The 15,734-nt window shown below is 54.1% G+C and overlaps 1 protein-coding gene across 15 annotated transcripts; it reads left to right on the forward strand.

The window, feature by feature from the left end:
* The first annotated feature begins 317 nt into the window (after window positions 1-317).
* Window positions 318-9,450, forward strand: LOC138845505 (USP6 N-terminal-like protein). Of its 15 annotated transcripts, none has more exons than XM_070058364.1 (10): window positions 318-605; window positions 1,189-1,258; window positions 1,420-1,505; window positions 2,586-2,628; window positions 2,943-3,110; window positions 3,524-3,631; window positions 5,345-5,439; window positions 5,819-5,884; window positions 6,424-7,038; window positions 8,181-9,450. In XM_070058364.1, the coding sequence occupies exons 2-9, from the start codon at window positions 1,196-1,198 to the stop codon at window positions 6,491-6,493; spliced, it is 699 nt and encodes a 232-aa protein (XP_069914465.1). In that variant the 5' UTR covers window positions 318-605; window positions 1,189-1,195; the 3' UTR covers window positions 6,494-7,038; window positions 8,181-9,450. The 15 variants fall into 15 exon arrangements, 14 of the variants coding, with proteins under 14 accessions (XP_069914465.1, XP_069914451.1, XP_069914459.1 ...); XM_070058350.1 differs by lacking the exon at window positions 318-605 and having other exon boundaries at window positions 616-1,258; window positions 6,424-6,523; window positions 6,933-7,038; XM_070058358.1 differs by lacking the exons at window positions 318-605; window positions 5,819-5,884 and adding an exon at window positions 4,025-4,073 and having other exon boundaries at window positions 616-1,258; window positions 6,933-7,038.
* Window positions 9,451-15,734: the final 6,284 nt, after the last annotated feature.

The raw sequence follows: 15,734 nt of genomic DNA on the forward strand, positions 1-15,734 counted from the left end.
GAAGATGGAGTGGAACAGAGCAGGAGGGGACAGCGGATGTTGGCAGTGCTGGGGTGGGGCCTGTGGTAGGACAGGAGGCTGCAGCCCTGGGACTCCCAGTTCTGGTCATTGCAGGGGCAGCCCCCAAGTGTGGGTACCTCAGGAAGATAAACAGGCAATGATGGGGCTCCCCGTGCCACCTTGTGTTCAAATAAAGAGGACTTCACAGTGGTGCTATAATAAAATGGCAGAGGAAGAAAGGAGGGGCAGGAGGTGCAGGTTGCCTGGGACTTGGGACCGTTACGGCAGGTGGCAGAGGGCCCTGGCACCCCTGGTTCCAGGGCAGTTTTGCCAGAGCCCTGCCCTCTTCACCTGGGCCCTGGGGAGAACACAGGCCCCACTTTTGGTGACCTTAAATGAAGCCAGGGCTGAGGACCCTGACCCCTGCCACACAGAGCCACTTGGGATTGGCTGGCAGGATTCTGTGACATCACAGTCACTGAGAACTGTGCACTCTGGGTTGTCGGCAACCAGTGGCCAGTAGTGCTTCTACTGCTCAACTGACCAGGTGTTGGTAGCGTAGGCAGAAGGCACATTTGATAGAATCCTGTGGATTCTCGACGGAGGTGAGTGGGACTTGCTCTACGCATGAGCTGTGATGTGGGGAAGGTCACGCCAGGTGGGTGGCACTGGTCTCCCACGCCGGGTTCCATGGACGATGTGGCTGAGCTCTCAGTGGGCCCCTGTGTGCAGAGCATGTATACAGTTGTCTCATTTTTCCTGCTGTGCTGGTCACCAGTGCCAAATGTGCCTCGTTGTGAGTCTGTGTCTGAGCATGGGTTCAAGACTAAGTATCGGGTCAGCTGGTACCAGGTGGGGCAATGAGGCTGGATCTAAGAGCTCCAGAGATGTGGGAGCCAAGAGCGGGTCAAGGAGACCCTTAGACTTGGGCTCCCTGGAGGACACGTGGATGCCAGGCTGGGGGTGGCGCATCATACCTGAGGGCAGAGGAGGTGAACTGGGGGGAGGGTGTCCTTCCCCACCTGTCCCTAGTCCCTGTGCTCTGGAGGAGTCATCCTCCTGGGACCCGGCCACCAGGTACCTGCTCGCCTGTCTGTGTGGCTGTCCCCTCCGACCATGGGGACAGACCTCAGGGCAGCAGTTCCCGTGGGCTCCCCATGCTGGCTCACAAGTGTGTGTGTCTTACAGATTGGATATGGACACCCTGAGGTCCGGCAGGGCCCAGGAGCGAGCAGTGATCATCATGAAATATGAGAAGGTACTGGCCAGGGTGCTAGGACAGGAGGTAGGGCCCTGCCTCAAGTACTGTGCTTGTGAGAGCCAGACCCCACCTCCCTGGGGACACAGCGGGGAGGGTGGCTCAGCTTTCCCCAGTGCCTGAGACCCGGACTTCTCACCTGGGTCCCCTCTCCCCTGCAGGGTCCCCGTAAAGGGGCCCAGTTTCAGCTGGGAGAAGAGGGTGAAGAGAATGGAGTCCTCGTCCCAGACAGATTTGGATTCTTGCAGTGAGTCCTCTGCAGCCCGATCCACCCAGGGGAGGGACCAGGGTCAGAAACCCCGCCATTAGGTAGCACACCTGTCCCCAGTCCCCCTCCTTGATCCAAGCTGTCGTCACAGTGCAGGCACTGGTCAGAGCTTGGCCAGAGCCGAGTGACCCTGTGACTCAGGACTGCAAGCAGGGGGCACTCTTACTCTGAGGCCTCTGTTCATGTTAAGTTGAGGGGTGGCCTGAGGGTCCTGCTGTGCTCCCAGGGGACACAACTGGGTCATCAGCACTCCAGAGCTGTGGCCACAGGTTCAAGAAAGCACCCTAGAAGGTGGGCAGTTGTCCAGGAGGTACCTGGGTCTCAGGGGCCAAGCTAAAGGCTTTTTAAGGCCTGGCCTGAAGGACAGTCAGGGGTGTGACCTCAGGGCTCCAAACCTGCCTGCAGGCTTCCCCAGTACAGACCAGGGCAGAGGGGTTTGCAGCAGAGGGCCCTGCCCCCGGGTCTAAGCTGGGAGGCATGGGGCCGGGGGCAAGAGTCAGACTTGGAGGTTGTTCCCACAGATGGCAGGGAGAGAGGCCCCATGGCTGGAGGGTGGGCTCCGGTGACCTAGAGGGATGGAGCAGTCTCGGGACATCTCTGGCATGACTCAGCAGCCCATCTTAGCACGTGATAGGGGGCTCTGGCTCCATGTTGTGCCAGAACCTGGAGAAAAAGTAGGAGCCAAGTGGTGGAGAGATGGCCACGATCCGGGCTGACAGCAGAGGCTGAGGGGTTAGCAGGTACCTCAGGCAGCCAGTAACCCGGGGGGAGGGTGTATGGGGGGACCCTGGGGGTGTGGTGGTCCCAGCTGCCTCGAGCCCAGCTGCACACTCACAGCACTGGCAGTTCCTGCCTGGCACTGGGCTCCCTGTGCTCATGGTCACAGACCCTGCTGGGTGTCTGCCTGCAGCATGGCTGCTGCCTCCCTGCCCTTCTCTGTGCCCTGGGCTGCACCTCAGCAGGGTGAGGAGGACACAGGTCCTGTCCACACCTTGCTGAGGAAGTGGACCATGCGTGGTTCAGTGCCCATTCTTATGGTGTTGTCTCTCTGCCTTTCAGTAAGCAGAAGCTGCCCAGGCATGGCTGGCTGGCAGTGCAATGGGTAAGCTGACCTTGGCCATGGACTCTTCATCTAGGAGGCAGAACTAGCAGGCTTGTGGGTATGGGCAGTGGTTAGGGTAGTGCCATATGGTCCTCCAGGGACAGCAGTCCCCAGGAGATCTGTTGAGGCCCACATGCCCCAGTGCAGGCCTGTAGCTCAGGGGTCCCTGCCTGTGGGCCACTGTGACCCACTTTCCAGGATGAGATGGGACTGGCTTGAGGATGCTTGTCCTGTGGGCAGGGCTCAAGCCCCAGAGGCTCCCCTAGTTGGAAGGTCTGGGTGCCATGGTCTGCCCCTTTGCTGGCTCCTCCCAGCTGAGTTGTCCACAGGCTCCTGAGCTGCACCTGTGGCCTCTCTCAGAGGACACTGCTGGGCTCACGCCATCCTGTCTCCATTCCCGGCGTAAACATCAGGAGGGCCGCCGACTGCAAAAATGGAACAAGATGCTGCGAAATTTCACCAAGTACCACAGCAGCAAGAAGGTGCCTGGACCTGAGGGCCCCTGGGGACCACTGGGGGCAGAGTTGGGATGGATGGTGCCCATCGCTGTGCCTCTCAGACACAACTGTCCTGTCCTGAAAGGAGACGGGTCATCTCAGCCCCATGCCCATGCACCCAGGACACTGTTGCAGTAGAAGATCCAAAGTCTCCCCCGGGGCCACTCCCAGATGCAGGGCAGGCACAGTTCCTGGTGCCCTGTAGGGGCAGTGAGTGCACGACAGAGCCTGCACTGAGCCCTCGGCCCTCCTCTCACTGTTGGGTCAGGAGGCCCAGGTCCAGGCAGATCTGGGGACACAGCACAGAGCCCAGGGCTCCCCTTCCTGCTGTCTCACCCTGCGCTCCCCCCCACAGAGGGCCTGGGGCGGGTCTCACCAGAGCCTCCTCTCTCCTGTAGTTCCACCTGAGAATTGAGAAAGGCATCCCCGCCCAGGTGCGCGGCAAGATGTGGGCCATGATGCTCTCTGTGGATAACAGGAGGGCCCAGAACCCTGGCAAATTCGAGGTATGGCTCTGCGTGCAACCTGAGGCAGCCCGACCCACTCGGGCCTGGTCAGGAGCCCGAGGCTTCCGCGTGGTGGACAAGTAATGACAAGGAGGAGTGGTCATTTGGTTGGGGCCCCCACCTGGCCCTCCCCTCTGCCTCACCCACTCCCCAAGGCCTCCTCCATGTCTCCACACACAAAAATGGGCCTGGACACAAGGATCCAGTCAGGGCCACAGCCCTCATCCCTGTGGTCCTGCCTTGCCTCTAGGCCCAGGACTGCCCATGCAGGTGCCACATGCAGGTGCCCTGACGACGTCACTGCTCATGAGCAGAGTGTCACGGGCCCTGCATGTGGCTGTCAGGCTCTGTTAGGCAGAGCCACATTGAGAGCCTCTGTCCTCTCTTTTCCAGACAACGCTCCTTATTCGAGGTGCTCCTGGCATATTCGATGTACAACCCCGTGAGTACTCTGGGATAACGTTCCATGTTCATATCCAGAGCTGTCCATGCAGGGTACTCTGGTCACAGAGATCTCAGCCAGTGTTGAGGGGGCCTCTCTAATCCACCAGGCAGAGGCAGAGGGGTAGAGTTCAGGCTCATGGACTCCTTGGCCCCAACCTCAAGTTCTGGGGGCAGAACGGAAGCCTTCTCCTGGGCTGGGCTCTGTTCTGGCCCAGGCAGGCCTTACTATGGTGCTTCTTCCTCACGTCTGCAGTGGGGCCCAGCAGGGCACCTGTGCAGCAGAGAGCTCCAGAGGCCATCACGGGTGTGCAGTCTGCACTCCCACAACAGTCTTCCCCTTCCTGACATCTGGGGTGGGGCTCATACCTCTTCTTGACCCTGCACAGCCTGCACTCAGACCCTGCAGGATTCTCTCCAGGAATGTTGAGAGCCAGCATGTGCTCCAGTCCCTGAGATCCTGACACCCAAGGGGCAGCAGTGGGGCCTGGTGGTAACCCTTAGCCTTCCCAGGAGAGGTCACCCATGCCACGTGAGATCATCCCAGCCAGGGAGGTCCCTCCAATGTGCTTTGTGCTCCTATAGGACTTGGGCTACAGCCAGGGCCTAAGCCACGTGGTGGCCCTGTTGCTGATGTGGCTGAGTGAAGAGGATGCTTTTTGGGCCCTGGTCCAGCTCATGTAGGGCAACCAGCATGTGATGCATGGTGGGTGATGGGTGTGGTGGGTGTGGTTCGTGCAAGTGCATGGATGGGCATGCAGACAAGTGACTGAGACATTGTCCCTCGCTGGCTGCTGCGTGCATAGGGCAGTCTCCCTCAGGATGGTTCCTTAGAAGCCAGGGCCAGCAGAGGGCCCAGTACCAAGCCATACACCTCACTTCCCATCATCCAAAGGTCCTGTGCCTTGTCTTTGACAAATGACCCTTAGGTCCCTACTGGCCTTACTGCTTCACATGTCTACCCAGACTCCCACCCACTGAGCCACACCCCGGGAACTTGTAGAAGGAGCATCCACTGTAGGGTGATCCCCTCCTCACTCCGAGTGTCCAGATGGCCCTGAGGCACCCAGTGTGACTGCAGTCAGCCCAGAGGTCACCTTAAGCAGTCTGCCCTGGGCTGTCAGCTGTACCCCTCTTCCCCTGAGGCTCCCCTGCCTGTTAGAGCCTCCCCTGACCCTCCGTGTTCAGAAAGACCCCACCCCAAGCCTTTGGCTTTCCACCCTTCCTGGGAAGACACTCTGAAGTGAGGGCTGGGGGGTTGCTATTACACAGATTTCTACACACCAGACTCCCAAAAACTGGAGTGATTCCAGCACCACCTGGGAGATATCATGCATCTCGTGCTCCTCTCCCTGGAGAAACACCTGGTAAGTAAAACATCTCCTTTCTCCTCTCGGGGCTCTGTGCTTAGGGAGGGGAGGATAGAGAGGGGTCCTGACTGCTTCCTGGGCCAGGGGAGGCTATGTACTCACCAAGACTTTCCTTGGCTACTGGGGTCCACGGAAGCTTGGGTGTTGGTTTGTTTTCCAGCACTTGGTCCCCCAGAGTTTGTGTAGATTGAAGGGAGATGCTGTCCCCAGAGCAGAGTGGAATGAGGGACCTGTGTCCCTTCAGGAACCTGCATGGCTGGGAGGGGAGATGCACCTGCTGCTGGGCTTCCTGCACCCAGGGGCTCTGCCACAGGGCTCAGAGTAGAGGGAGTCCGGCCTGGGCCCTGGGCCCTGAGCCCCCTCTGCCTCTTCTTAGGAGAAGGAGGGTGTGTACCTTGAGGACTACACCACCCACTGGTACATCCAGTGCTTCCTGGGTGGGGTAAGTGTCCCGGGGACCCCTTCCCAGGGAAGCTCCTGCGCCAGTGCCTGACTCTCTTATCCTGGAGGCCTGTGACTCTGAGCAGGGCTGTGCTCCCCCAGCCCCAGCAGACACAGGAGGGAGCCTGCTGTGCAGACCAGGCAGGCCCTGTCCTGCTGAGTGTGGTTCAAGATGAGGCTGAGCCTCAGGGCCAGCAAGGAGGGGACAGGCCCCACCAAGACCCATCCTGAGAGCCTGGCAAGGCCCAGAGCCCTACAGTGAGAGGCAGGAGATCCATAGACCCACGGTGGCACAGGCTAGTGTTGTCACAGCCCAAGGGCTGATCCATCCCCCAGGTCCCTGGGAGTCTGGCATCTCCAGTGTGGCTTCCAAGTGTGCAGAGCAGTCTGGGTGGCCCCAGGGTCCTAGATAGTCCTTGGTGCTCTCTCTCTGGGTGTCTAGGCCACAGCTAGGATGCCCTATGACACCACACACCCACCCCCTGTGGACCCTACTGATGCCCTGATGGGCACGGTCCTCCAATGCCTGCTCTCCCACAGGTGCCATTCCCCCTGGCACTTAGAATGTGGGATATCTACATCCTTGAGGGTGAACACGTACTCACCATGATGGCCTACACGGTCCTCAAGATCCATCAGAGTAAGTCCCCAGGGCCCACTGTGGCCATGGTGCTGGGGATGGAGGAGTTGGGGGTCCCATGCCTGGCTCCGGTAAGCAGAACCCAGGGGAGGAATGAGTTTTCTGAGTCCTTGGCCCACTTGGGGGGCATTGAGAATCCCATTTCATCCCCAACACCAAAAACTCAAAGTCCACAGGGAGAAGTGTCCAAGGTCATTCCCCAGGAAAAGTGGCCCCTGGTCAGTTCCCTCTAGTTCTTGACATGTATGGGCATCCAAGGGGGTCTGCAGCCCATGTCTGGTGCAGGGACAGGGGTGGAGAAGCCATGGTGGCTGTGCCATCCCTAGGGCTCCTCCCAGCCTGATGCCCACCCCCACTTCTAGAGCGCCTGCTGAAGATGTCCAGGGACCACATCCATGGGTTTTTGCAGGTGACTGTGAGGCAGGCATGGGCATTGAGCGAGGATGTGGTCATCAGGCAGCTGAGGGCCTCCATGTGTGAGCTGGGGAAGCTCCAGTGCTTCCTGCCTCCCGAAGGTGAGTGTAGCACATGGCCTTATCCCATTCTCTCTCGGGGGAGTCAGTAGTGGGAGTGGCAGCCCCGCCCAGGGCCTCACCTCTTCCTAGTCCTCCTTTTCTTCCCTGGGCTCAGCAGCTCTGCTTTCAAAAGCTCTGACTGCATGGCCTGGTGGGGCCTTGGGCAGCTTCCCTGAATCCTCCTGAGGAATGGTCCAGTCAGTCCTGGATCCCCTTCAGCCATCTGAGGACCCCTGGAAGGCCCAGGTGCCCTGAGCCCAGTTGTGGGGGCCTAGTGCACTCCTGTGAGCAGGGTGGGCACAGAGGCAGGCGCTGCAGGCCCCCGTGGCAGAACCCAAGTGCAGCTGAGTGTGGGCTCTGCAGTCCTAGCCTCGGCCCAACAGAAGTCAGCAGGACCCAGAGCAGCGCTGGCCTGTGTGCTCTGGTGGGGAGGGGTCCCCGTGCTCATCCCCTGCTGCTGCTGCCATCAAGGGCCTGAGATCCTGGGTCCCCATGAAGAGCAGAGATGGGTCTGTCCCAGCTCTAGAGGCTGGCAGTGGGGGCCCAGGGGCAGGCTGTTCAGGCACTGGGGTGGCCCCACTGTGCTTCCAGGTGCTGCCTCCCCTGGGAGCTCATGGGACAGAAGCGTTGACAGCCCAGTCTCACCAGGAAAGGGAGAGTGGCCCAGGGGCTGAGGACACACCTCAGCTACTTCTTTAGAAACTGCATTCCCTGTCCCCGAGGGCCTGGATGAGTCTCCATGTCTCTCCCACAGCCCCAGCACTCACCCCCATCATCTTAGGCTCAGTTCCTTTTTTACAATTTAGGAGGGACTCAGATGCGGGTAACTCAGCCAATGCCTTATAGGGCACAGGAGGTCAGGTGGGGTAGGTGACAGGGTCCTGAGTTGGTGCCAGTGGTCCCCACAGATGAGAGAGTGAGTGGGGGGATCAAGGAGTGTCCAGCCCATGGAGCCTTGCAGGAAGAACCAGAGGTGTCCTCAGCACTCCCATGGCCCAGGCTGCATGCACCATTCCCTCTGGGGCCCACAGGCTGGAGGTGTCCCACCGAGCAATGGGGACCCCAAGGGTCAGGTTGGGGCAGGCACCCGGCAGGCCAGATGGTGGCCACAGAGAAGCAAAAGCCATCTGTTCTTCTTCCAGCAAAGCCAATGGAAGATTGCAGCCCAGCCCTGCAGGTGCCGCCTGGCTCTCAGGAGCGCACTCCCCCATCAGTGTCCCTCAAGCGCAAGACCATCAAGGAGGAGAGCAAAGGCTGCCACCCCACTGCTGCAGCTCCCCAGGAGCCAGTGGGGGCTTCAGCTTCTGTCCCCGAGGAGACCGGTCCTCTAAGATCTACCTTCCAGCCCGACTCCAAACAAGACACCAAGGAGGAGAAGGGCAGTCATGGTTAGAGCAGCACCCAACCCTGCAGCCTGGGCTCCTCCACAGGTGCCTCAGGGTCAGGGGGTGCCCCTCACCTCTCAGGCCCCCAGTGCTCCTGGCTGGCTGAGCCAGGCCCCCTCCGGCGCTGGACTTCCCTGACCAAACTCAACGTGACCTTCAAAGATGACGACTCTGACTCTGATGACAAGGAGTACTCCAGCTTCCTGGAGGAGCAGGAAAAGGATGAAGAGGAGGAAGAAGAGGAGGAAGACCGGGCTGCTGAGTGCCCTGCGTCTCCCTGGCCAAAGCTGCGGCGGGATCTGGCATTCGTCCTGCCCGAGAAGATTTTTGAAGAGGACAAGGAGGGAGGCCATGAAGAGGGCGCCTCCCCGGAGCCCTCATCCCCAGCCCTGTCTGTGAAGTCCTCAGAGTCTCTGCTTGGCCCGGGCCTCCCGGCCCCACAGAGCTTGCTGAGCAGGGGAGACCTGTCCCGATGGGGTGGCCTCCCAAATCTCAGCCCGCCTGTCAATGGCGCTGATTTCTGGCCCCTGGAGCTGGGTGGCCAGTAGGGGCTCAGGGCCCCTCCCCCACCTGCCTTGGAGCCCCTGGATCCCGGGTCCATGCAGGCTGTGCTGGCCCTGGGAGCAGAGCTGAAGACTCCCTCCCTGCATAGGAGTCCCATGCAGTCTGGGGACAGTCACGGGCTGGAGCCTGCAGGAGCCAGCCCTGTGCTGGGAGACCAGGCCTGCATGCCTTCCCTGGCTTGAGGCCTCCTTGCTGCCCACTCCATGGAGCAGCTGGATGTATGTGGGCGCCTGGAGGGGAAGAAGAGCCCAGCAGGTGTCCAGCTCAGATGGGCCAGAAGCCTAGCTTCTTTATACATGGCGGCCTCCACGATGGAGGAGGCTCCTCTCTAGAGCTCCTCTCCCCTACCCTGAGCGGCCTCATCCTACCTCATCTCGGGCTGAGGATCCAGTCTTCTGTCACAATTGCTATGGGCACGCCTTCTGGCCCCTGTTGATTGAATATTAAATCATTTGCTTCAGAATGTGTTCGCTCTGATTTTGTGACCCCTGGAGCCAAGCTGTCACAAAGGGTACCTGAGTCCTTTGCAAGCAGTCAGAGACCCAGTTCAGGAGGTGCCACAGCCTCCAGCTGCAGCAGAGACCCGGCTCAGGGGGCTCCATCACTTCCTGATATTGACCTTTGCCCAGCACACACCAGGGGAGGGCTGGAGGAGCAGCAATGGCTGGGTACATGTGGCCTTTGGGACAGTTCAAGAGTGTGGGCCCAGCCAAGGGACCAGGCCCATGATTACCTGTGTGCACTGTCCTGGGTGTGTGGGCACCAGGTTCCTGCTCTTCTTCCCTCTTTCTTTGCCTTCCATCCTGCCCTGCCCCATCTCACAATCCAGCATCTCATGGCCTGTGCCCGCAAGAGGACGCCAGGGCACTTCTGACCACAGACCAGGATGCCAGCAGGTGGAGGCAGCCCCAGAATGTCCAGGTGGCCCTGGTGGCACACCTGGCTGGCCAGATGCCCACATGCCCTCTAGCAGCTCAGGACTCCTGGGCTGCTGTCACAGTGTGTTCAGCTTCTCCAGGTCATGCTGTCACTAGGGGTCATTAGCATGGAGAATGTGTCCCCTGATGTTGGGAGAAGAGACTCCTGGCTCAGAGGCTCCTGGCCTGGAGCCTCCACAGGGAAGGAGTCTGGAACCCTGCCTTGGGCAGAGATAGTATCCCAGTTCTCCAAGGGTTGCAACACTTGTAGCCCCTTCCTCAACCCACACAACCTCCAAAAGGCAACTAGGCCCTGTTCATCAGAAGCCACCTGGGTCATCCCAATGGGGCAGGTTAGGCCATAACCATTTTCTCCTGGATCTGGAAGGCCCAGGATTCTCTAGGTGTTGTGTCTGGTTTGGAGTTGACCACTCTGTACTCTGTTCTTGAATGAGCCATGGCTGTGTCAGTGGCAGGACCCCAAGGGCTCAGAATCACTGGTTCCCACAGGGTGCTTTTTGCAGAATCATGCTGAGGCCAGAATCTGATGAGATAGAGTGTGACAATTGGCTGCTGTGCTGATGAGTCATCTCTCCAGGCTGGAGAGCCACAGCCATGAGCCAGTGTTGTGCCTGCCTCCATTCCCCAGTGCTCAAGGCTGGACCCCTTGGAGATTTTAGCACTTCTCTCAGAAATTGAAAAAACTCATAACCGTCATATGGTGTGTTGAATTCAGCCTCTACCTATGAATCTGGCATCCCAGATATTTCTGGTTCAAGTCCTGGCTGTTCCCCTTGCAATCCAGCTCCCTGCTGATGCATCTGGAAGGCAGCAGAAAGTGACTCAATTACTTAGGACCCTGCCACTGTCTTGGGAGTCCTGCATGGGGTTCTTGGCCCCTGGCCTCAGACTGGCCCAGCCCTGGAGCGTAAGAGAGTGAACTGGAGGGAAGATCTCTCTCTCTCTCTCTCTCTTCCTCTCACTACGTAATTCTTACTTCTCAATTAAATAAATCTTATATATGTACATATATATAACATTAATTAGTGGAGCTGTAGAACACTTCTTGTACTATATATGTATACACACATATCTCTATATCACTACACCCTAATCTCTGGAATTTGTCTAATGAACACAAGTAGTTTTCACCAAAATAAACTGCATCATGGGCCTTAATACCACCTGCTCAAATTTCAAAGATTTTTTTAAAAGATTTATTTATTTAAAAGAGTTACACAGAGAGAGGAGAGGCAGAAAGAGAGAAAGAGGTCTTCCATTCTTTGGTTCATTCCCCAAATAGCTGCAACGGCCAGAGCTGCGCCAATCCAAAGCCAGGAGCTTCTTTCAGGTCTCCCACATGGCTGAAGAGGCCTGAGGACTTGGGCCATCTTCTACTGTTTTCCCAGACCATAGCATAGAGCTGGATTGGAAGTGGAGCAGCCAGGACTGGAACCAACACCCATCTTTTTAATGATTTATATTTATTTATTTATTTGAAAGATGGAGTTACAGAGAGAGATAGAGACAGAGAGAGAGGTCTTCCATCTGCTGGTTCATTCCCCAAATGGCTGCAACAGCAGGAACTGAGGCTATCTGAAGCCAGGAGCTTCTTCTGGGTCTCCCAGTGGGTGCAGAGGCCGGAGGACTTGGGCCATTTTCTACTGTTTTCCCAGACCATAGCAGAGAGCTGGATCGGAAGTGGAGCAGCCAGGACTAGAATCAGTGCCCATACGAGATTCCAGCACTTCAGGCTAAGGCTTTAACCTGCTGCACCACAGCACTAGCCCCACAAAGTTATCATTTTGTTATGGAGGATATTTAATGTTATTCTCTGATAATCAAGAGGTGAGAGAGGTTATTGTCACTAGGTCTGTTCTACAAGAAAGGAAGTTTTTTCAACTGGAAGGAAGAGGGGCTGGTGCTGTGGCTCACTTGGTTAATCCTCCACCTGTGGCACTGGCATCCCATATGGGTGCTGGGTTTTAGTCCTGGCTGCTCCTCTTCCAGTCCTGCTCTTTGCTGTGGCCTAGGAGGGCAGTGGAGGAGGGCCCAAGTGCTTGGGCCCTACACCTGCATGGGAGACCTGGAGGAAGCACCTGGCTCCTGGCTTCGGATTGGCACAGCACCGGCTGTGGCTGCCATTTGGGGAGTGAACCAGCGGAAGGAAGACCTTTCTCTCTGTCTCTCTCTCTCACTAACTCTGCCTGTCAAATAAAAAAAATAAACTGAAATAGATGCTAATAAGTAAGAAAAAATATTAGAATGTGGAAAACTCACTGGTACAAGTCACTAAATATACAAAATCAGAATCCTCCCATATTGTAAACAAGGAACATCCGCAATCCATATGCTTAGTATGAAGAATAACAAGCAAAAGAGTTAAGGATAATAACTCCATGAAAACATTAATATCCATATAGACATATTTAAATTTAGACACAAAAATTCAAAATGTAAGAAGGAAAGGAATATAATTTTAGAGTTCTCTATTAGTATTTATGTCTTTTTTTTTCTTATGTTTATAATCAACTACATGTCAAACAAGCTTTTTATAAGCCAAAAATGTTTTATTAGTTTCATGGTAACCACAAAGAAAAACTCTATAATAACCAAAGCTAATAAGTGAGGAATTAAAACACACAAGCAGGTAAGATCATTTAGCCACAAAGAAAGGTTATAGAAAACAAAGATGGTCCAAGTCCTTGGGCCCCTGCACCTGTGTGGGAGACCTGGAAGAAGCCACTGGCTCTTGGCTTCAGATCGGCACAGCTCTGGCTGTCACAGCCATTTGGGGAGTGAACCATAGGATGGAAGACCTCTCTCTCTCTCTCTCTCTGCCTCTCCTCTCTCTGTGTAACTCTGACTTTCAAATAAATAAATCTTTTAAAAAAATCTTTAAAATTTGAGTAGGTGGTATTAAGGCCCATGATGTGGTCTATTTTAGTAAAAACTCCATGTGTTCATTACAAAAATAAATTCTGGAGATTAGGGTGTAGTGATAATAATATATACATATATATAATAGGACAAGAAGGGTTCTACAGCTCTACTAATTAATGTTACATATATGTACATATATATTATTCATTTATTTTCTATTTATTTTTTAAATTTTTTTGACAGGCACAGTTAGACAGTGAGACAGAGAGAGACAGAAAGGTCTTCCTTCCATTGGTTCACCCCCCAAATGGCCACTACAGCCAGCGTGCTATGCCAATCCGAAGCCAGGATCCAGGTGCTTCCTCCTGGTCTCCCATGTGGGTGCAGGGCCCATGGACTTGGGCCATCCTCCACTGCCTTCTTGGGCCACAGCAGAGAGCTCGACTGGAAGAGGAGCAACCGGGACAGAACCGGCACCCCAACTGGGACTAGAACCTGGGGTGCCGGTGCCACAGGTGGAGGATTAGCCTAGTAAGCTGCGGCACTGGCCTGATTTGATAAATAAGAGTTATATAGAGAGAGGAAGAGAGAGAGAGAGAGAGAGAGAGAGAGAGAGAGAGAGAGAGAGATCTTCCATCTGCTTCACTCTCCAACTCTCCAGGGCTGGGCCAGGCTGAAGCTAGGAGCCAAGAACTCCATCCAGGTCTCCCAAGACAATAGCAGGGTCCCAAGTACTTGAGTCACCTTCTGCTGCTTTCCCAGATGCATCAGCAAGGGGTTGAAATGGAAATGGAGCAGCCAGGACTTGAACCAGTGCTCATATGGGATGCTGGCATCATAGCTGGAGGCTGAACTCACACTACAATGCCAGTTCTGCATTTTTTAAAATCACTATGAGAAGTGCTAAAAGCTTCAAATATGATTTTATCTTTGTTGATATTCTATTACTGTTATTATTTTGCTGCATATATATATGTTATATATACATATATAGCTGTATATATACATATGTATGCAAGTTACTAATCTTATTAGGTACAGGCTTTATTTTGATGTGGGACTATTGACAATAAGTTTGCTTTTCTTAGAAGCACTTTACCATCTTTTTGGAAATATACTTTTAGAAGTTATGTTAGCAGATACTTCACTTCAGATCATGGTATTTTGTTACCATTTATTGTTTATGCTGGTCTTAGTTTTGCTTCTTTGAAGTTAATGTCATTTCTTTTTCTCTGGGTATTTTTAAGATTTCCACTTTGACTCTGATTATAGTTTTACTGTAACGTACTTAAGTGTAGATTTCATTGGATTCATTCTGCTTATGCTTTCGAGAACCTCTTGACTTTGCTCAGGGGAGTTTTCATTAGATTTTGTGAAATTCTCGGCCTGTAAGGCATAAGCACCATTCTGCCCTGTTTCCTCTCTCTCCTTTCTTCCTGGATGATTTCACTCACATACATTAGGGTAATGCCATTTGCCATCTCTTAGCAATCAATCTGCATAATTTCTTCTATAAGATTATTTTATTTAAGAAGGGGGGGCTTCCATCTACTGGTTCACTCCCCACAATGCCCACAGCAGCAAGTGCTGGGCCAGGCCAAAACAAGCAGCTGGGAACTCAATGCAGGTCTCCCACATGGTGGTAGGGGTCCAACTAATTGAGCCATCACCTGCTGCCTGCCTGGGGGTACTTTAGCAGGAAACTGGAATCTGAGTAGGTCCAGGACTTGAGCTGAGGTGTGTGCGTGTGCATATGGGATGTGGTTGTCTTAACCACCATTTTCATTGCTAGGCCAAACATTCACTCCTGTAGATTTTTTAAAAAGATTTATTCATTTATTTGAAAGTCAGAGTTACACAGAGAAGAGAGGCAGAGAGAGAGAGAGAGAGAGAGAGAGAAAGAGAGAGAGAGAAAGAGAGAGAGAGGTCTACCATCGGATGGTTCACTCCCCAGATGGCTGCAACAGCTGGAACTGTACTGATCTGAAGCCAGGAACCGGGAGTTTCTTCCCAGTCTCTCACATGGGTGCAGGGGTCCAAGGTCTATCTTTCACTGCTTTCCTGGGCCATGGCAGAGAGCTGGATGGGAAGTGGAGCAGCTGGGTCTCGAACCAGCGCCTATATGGGATGATGGTGCTTCAGGTCAGTGTGTTAATCCACTGTGCCACAGCGCCAGCCCTATCCTGCAGATATTTTATGGACACATATTTTAATTCAGTATTAATTGAAACTGTTGCAACCAAACCAATGTTTAACTATTTGAATCTATAGGAATTATTTCCATTCTAAAATTTTCACTAGACTTATATTTTTCAGTTCCTTTGTGAGACTTTCTGTTTTATTGGAACATGTAAACTAGAGTTGTGTTGTTATTATTTTGGTTAAGCGCTGGGCTGGTAACTCCCAAATCCAGCAGTGTGCTATATATTTGTACTTTTAGTGCCAAATACTCTGCTCCCTTTCTCTTTTTCCTATTGTTTTGTGGTGATCAGATTATTTTTTCTGCCATGTTTATTGTATTTTTTAAAATTACAGACTTTGGATGATTTATGTTCCTCCAGATGGAATTAAATTTTCCTCTGATCCACCACATTTGGGAGAGCACTTAGGTTCAGTGGGGAGTGAAGACGTCTTGAGATTGTGTCTCAGACTTGCTGAGGGCTGGCCTCCTTCCAGTGTGCTCTCATTCCCAGAAGTCAGGGAGGGGGCTTCACCAAGACCCCACCTCTGAGCAGACCTGAAAACATTCTCATTCTCTCTGTCTCTCTCCCTCCTCTCCTTCCCTGCTCACCTTGCGATTAGTGAAGCCTCCACTTATTTTGTTAATTTATTAAATCTCTGATTGATTTATTAACTTCTTACAGATTGACCAATGCCCCAAGAGAAAACAATGCAGAATGTTGAACTCACTTCCCAATGATACCTTTTTTTTCTTCCCCAGGATTTT

This window comes from Oryctolagus cuniculus, chromosome 15 (assembly GCF_964237555.1).
Source record: "Oryctolagus cuniculus chromosome 15, mOryCun1.1, whole genome shotgun sequence".
Classification (NCBI taxonomy): Eukaryota; Metazoa; Chordata; class Mammalia; order Lagomorpha; family Leporidae; genus Oryctolagus; species Oryctolagus cuniculus.

Coding starts and splice junctions, on each gene's coding strand:
- LOC138845505 (XM_070058349.1), top strand. CDS start 638: ATGTGGGGAAGGTCACGCCAGGTGGGTGGCACTGGTCTCCCACGCCGG. Junction 3,111..3,523: donor AGTACCACAGCAGCAAGAAG/GTGCCTGGACCT, acceptor TCTCTCCTGTAG/TTCCACCTGAGAATTGAGAA. Junction 5,440..5,818: donor TCTCCCTGGAGAAACACCTG/GTAAGTAAAACA, acceptor GCCTCTTCTTAG/GAGAAGGAGGGTGTGTACCT.